At 36.2% G+C, this 14,610-nt stretch overlaps 1 protein-coding gene across 2 annotated transcripts in view; it reads left to right on the top strand.

Moving 5' to 3' along the window:
• Window positions 1-467: 467 nt before the first annotated feature.
• The window catches only part of LOC149575512 (pesticidal crystal cry8Ba protein), a 62,482-nt gene continuing 48,339 nt past the window's right edge, over window positions 468-14,610 (top strand). The window contains exons 1-13 of one of the 2 annotated variants that reach the window (XM_089815266.1): window positions 468-995; window positions 1,492-2,166; window positions 2,373-2,474; window positions 2,815-3,080; window positions 3,240-3,329; window positions 3,453-3,587; window positions 3,748-3,866; window positions 4,224-4,526; window positions 4,719-4,806; window positions 5,093-5,198; window positions 5,309-5,422; window positions 5,918-6,081; window positions 6,208-6,325. In XM_089815266.1, coding sequence (XP_089671392.1) covers window positions 945-995; window positions 1,492-2,166; window positions 2,373-2,474; window positions 2,815-3,080; window positions 3,240-3,329; window positions 3,453-3,587; window positions 3,748-3,866; window positions 4,224-4,526; window positions 4,719-4,806; window positions 5,093-5,198; window positions 5,309-5,422; window positions 5,918-6,081; window positions 6,208-6,325 — 2,331 coding nt within the window. In that variant the 5' untranslated portion in view covers window positions 468-944. Of the gene's footprint in view, window positions 996-1,491; window positions 2,167-2,372; window positions 2,475-2,808; window positions 3,081-3,239; window positions 3,330-3,452; window positions 3,588-3,747; window positions 3,867-4,223; window positions 4,527-4,718; window positions 4,807-5,092; window positions 5,199-5,308; window positions 5,423-5,917; window positions 6,082-6,207; window positions 6,326-14,610 lie in introns of both variants that reach the window. The other variant, XM_089815265.1, reaches the window with a different exon arrangement.

The following is a 14,610-nucleotide window of genomic DNA, read 5'->3' as shown; positions in this document are numbered from 1 at the left end:
TTTGTCTAAACATAAATGATTAATTTAGAAATTTGTGATGCCACATAAAATCTAAATCTTAACATTTGTTATCAACTATTTTTTCTATAATATTTAGGAAAAATAATCTAAATATATAAAAATTACACAAATTTTCAAATATTTTATCTTGACAAAGAATATCACTTTTAAATGTCAAATAGAAGACATTGAAACCGTCATAAAATTTTCACATAGGAGGAAGAGATGACCGTCAAATTCTAGACCGCCAAACTCCGTTAACGGCATCTTCACTCATCAGTCTGCTGACGTGGCAGATGAACGGTGGTCAAAGCCGGACAAATCCGACGTGGACAGCGGGTCTCGAAATAATTTCCAACGGGAATATCAGACGTGGCGTAGTAATCGCGCTTAATTCAGAACGGAGTTTTTAAATTGTGTCCAGATATCGTTTTCCAGATAAAAAGGAAAAATCAGAAATAATTTAAAAAATAAATAAATCAAAAGCACGAAGTTGGAACGCTGCAGAGCTGGTACGAGTTCGTGGTGTGGTGTTGTTTTTGGTTTTTGTTGTTCATAGTGGAAGATCTTAAAACCGTATGAGTTAAATAGTGCTAGCTGGTAGTTTGAAATGTGGTAGGTAGCAGCACAAGATTTTGGAGCCTGAAATCGGAAGAACTCTTGGGATTAATGAAGCTTTGATATCAGAAGAGGGTTTCTTTGGCTTTTTTAGTCTGAGAAGGAAGTACATTGGAGTTTTTACCAGTTATTGAAGTCCTGCTTCAATTGGAGGCAGATTGTAGGTAACTCACGGAATTGTGGTGTGTGTGGAGAGGCTTTTAAGGATTTTTGCAGGGGTGAAGTTTGTCGGCGGTTTCGGTTTTTGTTATGTATGAAATTATTGGTCTTCAATGCTTTTGCTGCAGCTTCAAGCGGGCCAAATCGGACAATAGCGTTCAGCAAGAATGATGTTCACGGAAGGGCTAGATTCAAGTGCCATTAACTGGGTTAGAAAGGTGAGCAAAGCATTTCCCTTTTTTTGGCTTTGACAGTTTAATGGAAAATGTAGGTGACGATTGCTATACAGAGGATTCCAGCTTTACTGTTTTGGTTGTTGTTGCTGTTCTGATATTCTTTTAGCTTCCGTCTGAATTAGCTAGTTAGCGTTACAAAATGGAAATTAAAACACAGAAAATAGAACCAGGGGACTCAATATCCAGATTGTTTTCTCTATTTCATAATAAGAATTAAGCTGACATTTACTTAGATGAAAGCCTTTTCTAATGAAAAAAGAGAGAGAAAGCTGGCTTTACAAGATCTTTACTTTTGTGCATGGGAACAATCTTTATCTATATTATAAATTTGTTTTTGATCCTGTAATAAGAACGGAACCCTGGTTGGGATGAGTTGATATGAGGCAAGACATCGTTAACCGAGTAGAAAATTGAGCCGAATGTGCTGCAACAAACTTGCCCGAGATCCAGAGTTTTAATTTGGATGAACTTTTTGTAGGGTGCGGAGACTAAACGACATCCAATACAAGCACAACATCCTACTCGTAATATGGATCCAGTTTACAATGACCGAAATGGAAGCCGAGGCTTTGGCCTTCCTCCATCACAGTTGCGGAGTGCTCGTGTCCTATCTGGTACAATTCCCTGTTCTCGATCAGCTGGAGATGCTGCAGTCAAAGAGAATGTTGGCAGTCGTACCTCAGACTATGAAGAAACATCAGACTCTGGTGGGGAGCGAGAATATGGAAGATATTCTGGCGATTCTTCTCCACAGGAAGATCATTTTGGAAATTATTATAGAGACACTGAACATGGTTATAATGGCAACTTTATGGAGCGCCGGTCTATGCCCCCTACGCAACGCAGAGAAACATATACAGGTGATTATTTGTATTCTTATGATAATTCCTCATTGCACTCTCAGAGGCAGCAGCATTTCTCTAATGAATCATCAGAGCAAAGGAACTTTGGGCATCGACTAGATTTAGGAGCAGGCGAGGAGAGATATCCTTATGGTTATAATAATAGGCATCAAAATGAATACATTGAAGATGAATCTTCAGAAAGTGGAATGAGCTTTGAAGAAGTTGAAGATCGTTTTGCTAGAGATCGCAGTATTCACCAAGGGATAGGTGTTACCAATTTTAAGGGTGTTACAGAGAATCTTCAAGAGGTTTGCATATTCAATCTCCTATATGTATTTTTTTCATTATGGAGAATATACAGAAGTTTCTCAAATTTGTTTTCTTGAGAAGAATACTTGCTGTGTGAAACTTTTGCATGGGCAAAGAATATTACTTATTTAGTTATTGCAATGTAGAATCCTGAAATAAGCTCGTTTGGCTTTGGTGATCTAAAAAGAATGATCCATTGCTGCAGTTTTCACAGGATACAATCACTCATGCAACTAAAATAAGGTCTAAAATGTTGCAGCAAAGATCATCCGAGTTTGTTCCACAGCCTCATCCAACCCAGACGCAGGTAAGACTGGGGTTACTTGTATTAATATTTTGATATTTTTTTTCCAAATGGTACATGAATCTTATCTTGATATCCAAAAATGGATGTGGCTTTTGAAACATGTCATTCCTTACCAAAAATGTAGTAGCAATTGAATAAATTTTTGTTTTAACCTTGATCACCAGAGAATATGTGCATAGAATGAAGTTTTAAATTATTTATATTTGACCGTTGTTTGTATATCTGGATAAAACTGCTTTTGCAATGGGTTCTACTCATATATTTTTTGTTCTTAGATTAATAATATAATACCAAAACTGGGAGTAATAAAATCAATCACCTTTGTGTTATCTAGCTGCAGGATCTTCACAATAGTGGTGGCTGGGCTGGAAATTTTTCAGACATGGAAATGCCCAGTGCACCACCAATTGATGGTTCCATGGGTGGACCGACTATTACAGGCGTTCGGAATAATCCTGTCTATTGCTCTGAATCTTCTACTAGGAGAGACACTGTAGAAGCAGACAATAAGTGTGGTAGGGCACAGGAACCTCTCCCTAAAGCAGCCTTAAATGAGGGACTGGAGAGACATGACACTGTACAGCAAACAAAGGATGAATGTGCCAGGTACACATTTGCATACTTGCACAGACACACTCCCTCTTGTTGGCAGTCAGATGTTTATCTCATTTGTTATTGATAGATTTGTTTGGGTTAGTGAGAAGTCTCAAGCTGAGATCTAATTCTAAACAATTGCAAAAAAACTTATTGACAATGCTTTTACAGGCCCGCTTCTATGATTGTTGAAGATACAACTGGTAATTCGTGCAAACAGCCAACAAGTTCAGCGAGTTATTTACCCATGTATCATCTTAGGTTAGTATATGGTTGTTTATAGTGTCAGTTTCATTCATGGATCACTATTAGCTTAATGCAGAGGTAACCTTTCAAATTTATCTTGTTTGATAAAACACATGAAATGGTATCTGTTGGTTGCAGTGGCCAAGGAGCTTGGCATGCCCTTATTGCTTATGAGGCTTGTGTGCGGCTTTGCCTCCAGGCTTGGGCCAGAGGCTGCGTGGAAGCTCCTGAGTTCCTTCATAATGAATGCTCATTGTTGCGTAGTGCTTTTGGGCAAGTGACATATTGATTTTTACTATCTCAGTTGAAAACAATCTCATGTTGATTGTTGTTTTTATTAATCCTTTGGATTGAAGGTGATACTAGAACTAACTTTGATTAACATGTAGGAATGCTGCTTGATTTTCATATGACGTGCTTATCATGTCTATAGATTGCAGCAAATACTGTTACAACCAGAGGAGGAGTTGCTGAGAAAAGGCTCCACAGATGCTACTCTAGAAGGGTCTGCTCCTAAGCCAAAGAAAACCGTAGGAAAAATTAAGGTGCAAGGTATTATATCAATGAATTTATCTCATGGTTCTGTGACATTTTTTAAACTTAGGTACATCTACTGTAGAGACAATTTGATCCAAGGGTGCATTTTTTCTTTAGTTGTTTTGAACCACAATTTAGATGAGTAAGAATTTGATTGGGGGGATTGTTGTTGTTATTGATATTATACTTTTGAACGAGTCAAGATTGCATCATGGTGGAGATTTTTGGTTGAAAAATGAAAATGACATAGCTCTTTCAGATGAGTCAAGAATGCATCAGTGGGATTGTTGGTTAACATCAATCAGTGTCCAGTTTTCTAACTTATATGGAAAGTGAATTTGAGTAATTTTTCTATGCTTTTCTTGGACACAGTGCGTAAAGTGAGGATGATGCTTGATTCACCATCTGGATGCACTTTTTGTTCATTGGGATCATCACGTGTAAATTTTGGATCCATACGTAGTAAAACTTCCAATCTTCAGTCAACACTTTTGGCTGGATGGGAAGCAGTGAGAAAAGTTCGTGTTGCAACCCATGTTCCTCTGCATGGCACTTACTCTCAGCGTAGTATGGCATATATGCAAACAGGTGGACGTTATGTAAAACAAGTGTCCGGCCTTCTTAAAATAGGAGTCACATCACTAAGGAGCAGCTCAGTGAATGAAAGCACACAAGGTAACCCTTTTTTTAACAACTTTTTTTTGGGATTCAATATTTTTTGTATAAACAAAATGTCATTAACAGCTAGCTTCAGGTTTTCCTTAGAGTGCTTTGTTTTGGGCCCTGTTAACCAAATTATCAGGCCTATCATCAATTGGGATACGAGATTCTTAATTCTGAAATGTTATTCTGCATGTTTTGTTACAGAGACTTACTCTTGTTATCTGAAACTGAAGAGTTCAATTGAAGAAGAAGCTTTCCGAATGCAACCAGGATCTGGTGAAATGCATGTCTTGTATGTAGCATCTCTGGCTAAAATTAAACTCTTCTCCTCCTTGAGAGAATTGCTTATTTCTTAAGATTGTCAGTTCTTATGAGATTGAGGTTTTCTTGTCATTTCTTTGTGTTGAACATCACTATCTCTATTTTATTTGAGCAAGAGTGTGATGCCGCCTTGTGTCATGTTGATGTCATTCTTTTTCATGTGCAACTCAATTTTTGAACTATCAAAACTTACAGCAATTCATGAAAAAAATCTGAAATATCTTGCATTGCTTTTGTTTTTATCTTCATGATTGAAGCCTGCCAGAAAGTCCTGGGGATGATCTCATTGTAGATGTTCAGGATTCTAAGGGTAATGTACAAGGCCGTGTTTTAGTTCAACTTGCTTCTATTAGTGATGATCCGGTAAGCAATGCATTTCTCTTCTGTCTTCAAATATTGATAGAAATAATGTTAGCCATCACGATTTATAAGATCAAAGATTACATTAATGCTAATATAAATAATTTGTGCAGACAGATAAAACACGCTGGTGGTCTATTTATAAAGAGCCAGAACATGAGTGTGTGGGTAAAATTCAGCTCTTCATAAACTACATAACGAGTACAGATGAAATGGGTGCTATGAAGGTACATGTTTTGTTGCATCTTTCCCACTTGGATTACGCTGAATGGCCTATATTGAATTTATAGTCAGGAAAGTTATGTATGATTGGCTTGTCACAGAGCATAGGATGTTGAAATTGTAATATGATGGACTGCCATGCATTTTCTGAAAGTTAAAAGATAGTCTTCAGAGTTGCAAAGTTACAGTTTGGGTACATTGAATTTTGGGTTGCAAGAAGAATCTTACAATAAACTGCTTTTATATCAAATTTTACATATCATTTTTACTTGTGATAATTAGACAAACGTTTTGTAAGCTTCTTACAAATGTTCTTTCTATCTATAGTTTGGCCATGAGAGATAAATGTTCATAATATATACAGCACAAACTGTATGAACAATAGGGAACTTTTCATTATTATTAGCTGCACAGCAGGAATTCTGTGCTTTTCCTTTGGTAAACTTTAATTGAGTTCATAATGTTTTAATTAGCTTAATCTTTTTTGTTTATTTCCGCAGTGTGGCCCTGTTGCAGAAACTGTTGCCTATGATTTAGTACTAGAAGTTGCAATGAAAGTGCAGCATTTTCAGCAAAGGAATTTGCATCTACATGGGCCTTGGAGGTGGTTATTGACAGAGTTTGCTTCTTATTACGGGGTTTCAGATTCATATACAAAGTTAAGGTAGTGTGGAATAATCATTTGGCTTGTTATAATTGTTTTTATATTTTGTATCTTTATATATGTTAAATGAATGTATTTTTAATTAGTTTCAAGAATCTTTTGGAATGCGTCTTTTGAAATATGCAGGTACCTTTCATCTATTATGGAGGCTGCAACACCTACTGAAGACTGTCTTATACTAGTACATGATTTGCTTGTTGCTGTAGTAAGTGCTCGGGATGCAAACACTTTAAGTCGACAAGAGGTACTGACAGGAAGCTTTCTTTATTTGCACTGCTGATTATGTGTGGGTCTGTAAAATGGGGCTGTTTTTTGGGTTGTTTTTTAGGGCTATTTCTCCATGCTGTCTGTCATGGTACGGATGTTGGTTCAGCTTTGTGGATTTGATACTCTTTTTTGAGTGTTTGGTTCATTTTGGGTTTGCTTGTTCAACAATTAGTTTTAATCATTGGATAGATTTTTAAATCATTAAGATTATCATCACCATTGACATTAGATGATGTAGGAACAATAGAAGAACTAGAAGCTGTATTACTTGCACGAAAAGTGTGATGGCTTTTTGGCTCCTCAAGTGCAATATATTGATAAGTGGACCTAAAAGTCAGTATTCTTTGGCTTTATATCCCACAACTTTGCGTCCATTTCCTTGTAGTCATTGTACATGGAAAAGGAGACACATGTTAGAATGCACATAAATATTGAACTCTTTTCGAGTGCAATCTATTGCACTTTATTCAGGGGATGAAAGAATATGTTTTCCAATTCTTTGTAGATAGAAATGAGCTAGCAACCTATAAAGACGGAGTGAAGAAACAAATATGTGCACTATAATAGATATATTATTTGAACTATAAATGATTTTATTTTTAAAATTAATCCTGTAGATGTTGGAATTGTTGTACATGGAGGTATCACCATATGTGAGAATCCTTCTTGAACTAATCATGAAGAACCTCAATACTTTGACCATTTGAGTGTAAAAATGTAATGTCCCGAGCTAGGACTTTACTCGGTTTACCCTCAAGTTCCCGACTAGGCTTTGGATTGTGCCTGATGGCAATTTACTTAGTCTTTGTAATGTTCCCTACTAGGAGGCTGCCAATCCCCAATTATCAATGTGCATCAGTTTGCATTTGATTCATTTGATAGTTAACACACATAAGCCCCAATTCTTACTCTAAGCATCAACCCTAAGGAGGATGGCAATTTAATTGTTATAGGGCGCTTGGACACCAATCTACAAGTTGGTTCCCTGAAGATTTCAGGACTAAATGCATATTCATCTTGGGATTCACCTACCTCGTGAGGATTCACACACACCCACACCCACACCCACACCCACACACGCACATGCACGCCCACACACGCATAAACACAGTAGCAATGCGTAATATTCTACTTCTTAACGAAGAAGAGACCAATCATAGTCAGCCAAATTATTATGCTCACCATGTCGGCCCCTTTTCAAAGGCCATACCCTTTCACAATTAGCACCTTTCAAAAAAGGTCACAGCTTTCCATCATTTCTGCCCCTTTGGAAGTTACTTCCTTCTTCATCTTTCATTAGTCCTTTCTTAATCCCTATGCTCCCTTTATGCAGATTAGGACTTATGATAAATACCTTCCTTCTGCAGATTAGGACTCACTATAGATACTTTCCTTATGCAGTTCAGAACTTACTATAAATACCTTCCCTATGATGGTATCTTCTTCAATGCCTTCAACAAATGACTTTCCGTCCTATTTATATCTTCATGATGGGAGAGCTACAACCTTTCAAGAGAGTCACAACCCTTCATCCTTTATGCCCTTGGAAGGGTCACAAACTTTCATAACTAGCACCATTTGAAAGAGTCACAACTCTTCATCAATTCTTCTCATTTCAATCTTCTTCCATTACTCCTTCCTTAGTTCCCACGCTCCTTCCTTCTTTTCTCGTTCTCCCCTTCCAAATGGAATTCTCTTCTCCCTTTTGGTTTCTCATTTCTACGGAGAGTCACATCTTGTCATTTCATGCCTTTTGACCATTCATTAAACTTGGTTATATTTTAATTTAATTCACTTTAATTTATATCCTTTCTATATTTTATTATTAAATCGTATTTTAGAAAGGGGGCATCACAAAAACATTCATGAACTCTGGTGTGACTACATCTTGCAAATCAAGATCAAGGAGGACTCACATTGGCTTGTATCCTTCAAGTTGCTATATGGGACAACTCTTGTTGGCGCAAAAAGAATCTTACCGTTGTAGTTTGGATTCAATCCAAAAGCAAGAAAATGCAAGGGGGTATCATCATATTCTATTTTTCCAATAATTGTGTGCACTTGTTTGAAAAATGTCTCTTTAGGGTCTCACTCTTTCGCATTCATGATACTCTTCATCTTTGAGCTAATGCCATCATCTATTTGTCCCAAGCAGGGGTTGTGCTTGTCAGTATAATCAATAATACTCAAAATATGCTTGGTGAAACTAAGTAGATACATGATACAATTCCACTTAGAGGCACAACTGATCTCAAGAACGTATTTAAAATTGTATACAATAATTAAAATTTAAAAAGAAACTTTAAATAATAATTCGAAGATGCAATCAAATTATGAAAATATAAAATTTTCAACTACATTTACCTTCAATATTGTCAATATCAACAAAAGTTACTAATAAAAAGCATTGTTTATTTGCCCTTTTGATTATGTGTGGTTCTAAAAAAGGAGGCTGTTTTTTTATGGTGGTTGTTACAACTATGTTGCTAGTTCTTGTATGGATCTCGGTTTGGGTTTGTGGATTGACCAATTTTTTTGAGTTTGGGTTCATTTGTTCAACAATTAGTTTTAATCATCTTATGGATTTTATAAGTCATCAAGTGTTGGCAAATCATTTGTTCAACAATTAGTTTTAATCATCTTATGGATTTTATAAGTCATCAAGTGTTGGCAAACAATTAGATGTGAAGGCATGGACGTTGTCATTAATGGCAACACAATTTGATGGTAAGGTCGCTTGGACTTATGTTCAGTTTTGGTTTTGGTTTTGGCTTATTGAGAAAATTGACTAAGTAGAGTTTAGGAAAATTGTTAGCAGTTGAATTGTTTTGATCAACGAGCATGATAGGGTAAGTCTTACTGGCCACAATTTTGGATATTAATATAATGAAGTCTGAATATGATGTCAGCATGTTCACCTAAGTTAATATGTCAGATAGCACATGGAAGGCATGCTTATATCGCAAAGGACAGGATAAGAGACAAAGATTGAGCATTTAGGCCTAAGGAATTGAATTGTTTTGTCAATTCAATTACTTGTCAACGTAGGGACAACATCCTAGATGTTAAGTCTTAATGTTCTATTTTGGAGATGTGCTACACGCTTCATCACTAAGGCCAACCGAATAATATAATTAAAAGGGTATATAAAGGAGATAGATTACTCATGCGAAGTATGGTATTGATACGTACATGACATGCAAGCTTTATGGATGATGCTATGATGCTGTTTTGATGGTTAGATGCTAACTGTTGATGTATGGACAAAATCAAATCCGTGATATACAAAGGGCTAATCAAATATTGCAGATATCAATATAGTCAGCTTTGGTATTGTACCTAATACTCACTGTATAGATTATATATCATTGTAGAGCATTGAGCTCCCATTGTAATGCAACTCCTAACAGGTCTGAGACCTCTAACAAGGTCTAGTCCTCTCACAAGGACTAATGTGCTAAATGTATGTAATGATTCCTAACAGGGTCTCTCAACAAATAACTTCCAAAGTAGCACTTAGTTGTGGGTACCATCCCCACTGGGGTTTTCCCTTGGCCAAGGGTTCCTCGAAAATAAATCATGGCATTATGAATTTCTTATTGTTGTGTGCTTTACTTCTCAGTTTAATTATTAATTTATTTGTGGATGCATATGGTTACATTTTGAAATATTTAATTATAGTAAAAGTGTTGCAATAATGATTCACCCCTCCTCTTAGTATTGCCTATTTCTAACATCAAGGTCATCATCATCATTGACATTTGACCATATAGGGACAGTAGAACTAGAAGCATTGCTAGCACTAGTCTCACTTGCATAAAAAGTGCTATGTGTTAGCATGGATGTTGATGGTATTCCTTTGGGGGATTATCCTAAGCATTGCTAGAGCATGTGGGAGATTGTTAGCATGATTGACATGTTGCATTCATGATTGTGTTTGTCATTGATGTCAACATAGCAATATTTCTGTAAAGATTGGCAGAGTAGCAGACAAAGAACGATGTCGTACAGACAGAGTTTTGATGATCAGGTCAAGCATGGCTAAGGATGTGTTCTACACTGTGTCCTGATGACATGGTTAAGTGTGCATCAAGTAAGTCGAAGGTATGCAAAAGATATGGTTGATTTACAAAGAGCAATATTCAGACAGAGGTTCTAAGAAGCAATTTCTGATGAATGGATTGTATCCCTTAATAGAGATAGAATTGTGATATGCAAGGTTAGACAATGATAGTAGACAGTCTGATGATGACGTCAGTGAGTGCACAAGGTCTGAGGTCGCACGTGTGAGAAGTTGTAAAGACTGTGAGCTGACAATGTTGTGTAATTCAAATATAATTAATTATCTTAATGTGGTCCTATTATAATTAATTGGGAAAGCCCCAAGGCCGACTCAAGGGATTGTTTTGAGGACATGGTATAAAGGAAGGTTATTTTCCTTTTGGTAGAATGTGAATGTATCAAGTGTGGATTGTGCGAATAGGAGCAATTTTAATTTGGTAAATGCGACTAAGCAATTCAAGGGATTATTGGATGCGAAGTTGGTGATCTTGTATCGAGATCATAAGAAGAAGAGAAGTTCGGTTGATAGGATAGAGGAAGAGGAAGTACACATACAATTCATTTCTATTATTCAGCAAGGAATAATACAAAGATCAGTTGGACAGTGAGTTCGGTGGTCTTGCCCCTAAAGCTGTTTGACTAGTGGGTCCATCTGCTGTCTACAACTCCGAACAAGGTTGAAATCTACTAACGAGGATTCAAAGTCTCCTGACAGGGACTGATATGTACTGAATGTATTTCATTGACTTCTAACAGGGTCCCTCCTCTAACAAGGAACATTTATATTAGTACATCATTTTTGTGGGTAGTATCCCCATCGGGGTTTTCCCTTTGATCAAGGGTTTCCCTAGTTAACATATCTGGTGTTATTGTGTATGAGTATCTTGTTATGGTTGCTGATTATATTGCTCATATGGCTAAGGATTAATAAGGTTGATAATTGTTATAATAGTTGGATAACTGATTCACCCCATCTCTCAGTTATATTGGTGGACTTTACTTTGTAACAATTGGTATCAGAGCATTTGGTCCTTGAAGAGAAAGCTTAACAGCTTTGGGAGATCAATGGCGGGTCACTTTAGAAAAGAAAGTCCTAAGTTTGGTGGAGTTAACTATGACAGCTAGAAGCAGAAGATGAAGACTCATTTGCTGCGCATGGGTTTAGGATATTGGCTTTTGACAAAAAATGATAAGAAGGCTTTGGAAGAAAGCAAGCTTGAAGAATGCAGTGAAGATGAAAGAGATCTGTTTATTTGCAATATGTGAGCCAAAGAAGCATTAATGATAGCTCTTCCTGAAAACAAATACAGTCAGGTAAGATCTTTGGAAACATCTCATAAAATTTGGAAGGCTCTAGAAAATACTTTTGAAGGAGATAAGCATGCTAAAAGAGTAAGACTACAGAATTCGATATGTTTGTTTCAAGATGCTAAAATGATGGAAGATGAATATGTGAGAAGCTCTATTGGTAGGATATCTGAGATTGTTGCAGGAATTAAGTCTTGTGAAGGATCTAAAGAGGAAGATGAGATTGTATGGAAGATTCTGAAAACCTTTGACACCACCATTCAAACAAGTAACATAGATGATTCAACATTTGATACCTTGTACCGAGAAGTTCACTAGGGAGACTTTTCTTGAAAGATTGGAAGCAACAGAATCAAGTTTGAGGCAGTCTGGAGAATTGACAAGAGTAGAGACAACTTTTAGTGAATTTGAGTGTTCGTCCTTGTTTATCAAGAAGTGCAAGCAACAATAGAGATTATGCTAGCAATAGAAGATCTAGATTTGAAGAAGACATGAAGATTGAAGAAGGAATAGCCCTGCTTGTGAGAAGAGAACCGAATGGTAAGAAAATCTTTAAATGTTGGATTTGTAATGAATTTGGTCATGATGCTTCTAAGTGTCCTATAAGAGAGAAAAAGTATAAGAGAAATTTCAAGCCTAGAAGATGTAGAGATTGTTTGTATGCAAATGAAGATGATGAATTTGAGGAAAGAGTTCAGAGTGAAACTGATGATGAGTTAGGATTTGTGGCTATAAAAGAAGAGAATTTTGAAATTGAAGTTAGAGAAGAAAAAGCCTTAGTTTCTCAAGTTGAAAAGAAATTTGATTGGATTATAGATAGTGGATGTTCACATCATATAACTGGAAATATGAATAAGTTTGTTAAGTTCAGAGATCATGATGGAGGAATTGTTAGAGTTGGCAACAATGCAGCTTCTCACATCATAGGGATAGGATCTGTTACTCTTGATGGAAAGAGTAACGTTGATGGATTGAAGCATAACTCGTTGAGTGTTGGACAGTTAGTTGATAAAGGTTATCGGTTGCAGTTCACAGAGAAGACCTGCATTATTAAAGATAAGGATGGTAAGTTGATTAGAACAGGTACAAGATCTAGAGGTAATGTGTTTCAATTGAATCCTACTGAGATGACTTGTTTAGTTGCAAAAGTGGATAACAGTTGGCTATGGCATAGAAGGTTTTGTCATATAAACTTTGATAATATTGTGAAGGCTAGTAGTACATTTACAGTTAGAGATTTGCCTAAAATCGTGAAGCTTGCTAATGTTGTTTGCAAAGAATGTATCATGGCTAAGCAGAAGGTCTCATTTCCAAGCAAGAAGTACACTACTATAGAGAAGTTGGAGATTCTATTACAGACTTGAGTGGTCCTACCAGAACAAGAGGATTCTATGGAGAAAGGTACTTTATGATTTTTGTTGATTATTTCACTAGAATGATGTGGGTAGCTTTTCTTAAATAAAAGTTTGAGGCATTTGAAAAGCTTAAGGTGTTTAAGAATAGAGTTGAGAATGATTTTGGTGTAAAGATTAAATGTTTGAGATCAGATAGAGGTGGAGAGTTTACTTCTAGAGAGTTTGACATGTTTTGTGAAGAGAATGGAATTAAGAGACTATCATCACCCAAAACTCTTGAGCAAAATGGGATGGCAGAAAGAAGAAATAGATATGTATCAGAGGCAGCCAGAGCAATGATGTTTGAGAATGATGTATACAAGTTATTTTTCAGGGAAGCAGTCAATACAATAGTTTATACCATGAATAGAGTATAGATCAAAAAAGGTACAAACAAGGCTTGTTATGAATTATGGTTTGGTCATACACCCTCAGTAAAGTATACACCCTCAGTAAAGTATTTTAGAAGTTTTGGAAGTAAATGTTACATAAAGAGAGATGATGATATTGGTAAGTTTGATCCAAGAAGCGATGAAGGTATGTTCCTTAGTTATTAATTGAAAAACAAAGCTTATAGATGCTTTAATCGGAGAACTAAGACAATTGTTGAATGTGCAAATGTGAAACTAGATGATAAGTTTGGAGTTAAAGAAAGAATGATGGAATATAATTCGGATGAAGAAGAAGATATTCCTAGATCTTTTAAAGAGAATGTAGAAGTTTTCTTTGAGACTAACAATGATTTGCAGAATGATGTACAAATTGTTGAGCAAAGAGAGGAACAAAGTACATAACCAAGGGAAGAGATAAAACTTGAGATAGCAACTCTGTAAGAACCCCAAATAGGCTCTACGCTGATCACTGCTTGTTTTCCTGGGTGTAATAAATTGTTTTTGGTTTGTTTTTGAATGTTTTAAGCTGTTTTTGGGTTTTTGAGTTGATGAAAAAAAAATACAAATATTGAAAACTAATCTACCTCAAATTATAACTCAAATCTGATTATAATGCTAATCAAATTCATTTATTCAGATGGCTCCTAATGTTTGTACAATACTTATTGCTGGAAGCATACATTAAAAACATCATCATTAATAGTTGAAAAAACCTGATTTTTGTCTCCGATACGCAACCACGCTGCTGGTTGCTTCCTCCTTGGGCAGCGCCTATCAAAAACCGCAATATTAAATCTCTGATTTTTAATTCACTGTAGCGCTGTACTGTTCACAGCACTGTAGCTGCTGTTATAACCTCTTCCAACCTGTAAACAGATTCATCCACTTTTTCCCTACTGAAACACAATATTGACTCCAGAATGAAGTCAACTCACAGGCAAAATTCAAGTGATATTTCACACCCTCAAATTGCATCAACTCTGAAGATACTACGTTCTCCACAGTCTGAATTCTTCTTAAACTTGTAGAAACCCTTGTTGCCACAACTTCAAGAAATTTCACAAGGCAAAGTTTTAAAGCAATTCTCATAACCTGCTCTTGAAGGA

The sequence above is a fragment of the Cupressus sempervirens genome, chromosome 2 (genome assembly GCF_028749045.1).
Source record: "Cupressus sempervirens isolate cs-2001-9-10 chromosome 2, ASM2874904v1, whole genome shotgun sequence".
Lineage (NCBI taxonomy): Eukaryota > Viridiplantae > Streptophyta > Pinopsida > Cupressales > Cupressaceae > Cupressus > Cupressus sempervirens.
The sequence above is the reverse complement of the archived record's forward strand: the minus strand, read 5'-3'. Positions and strand labels throughout refer to the sequence as shown.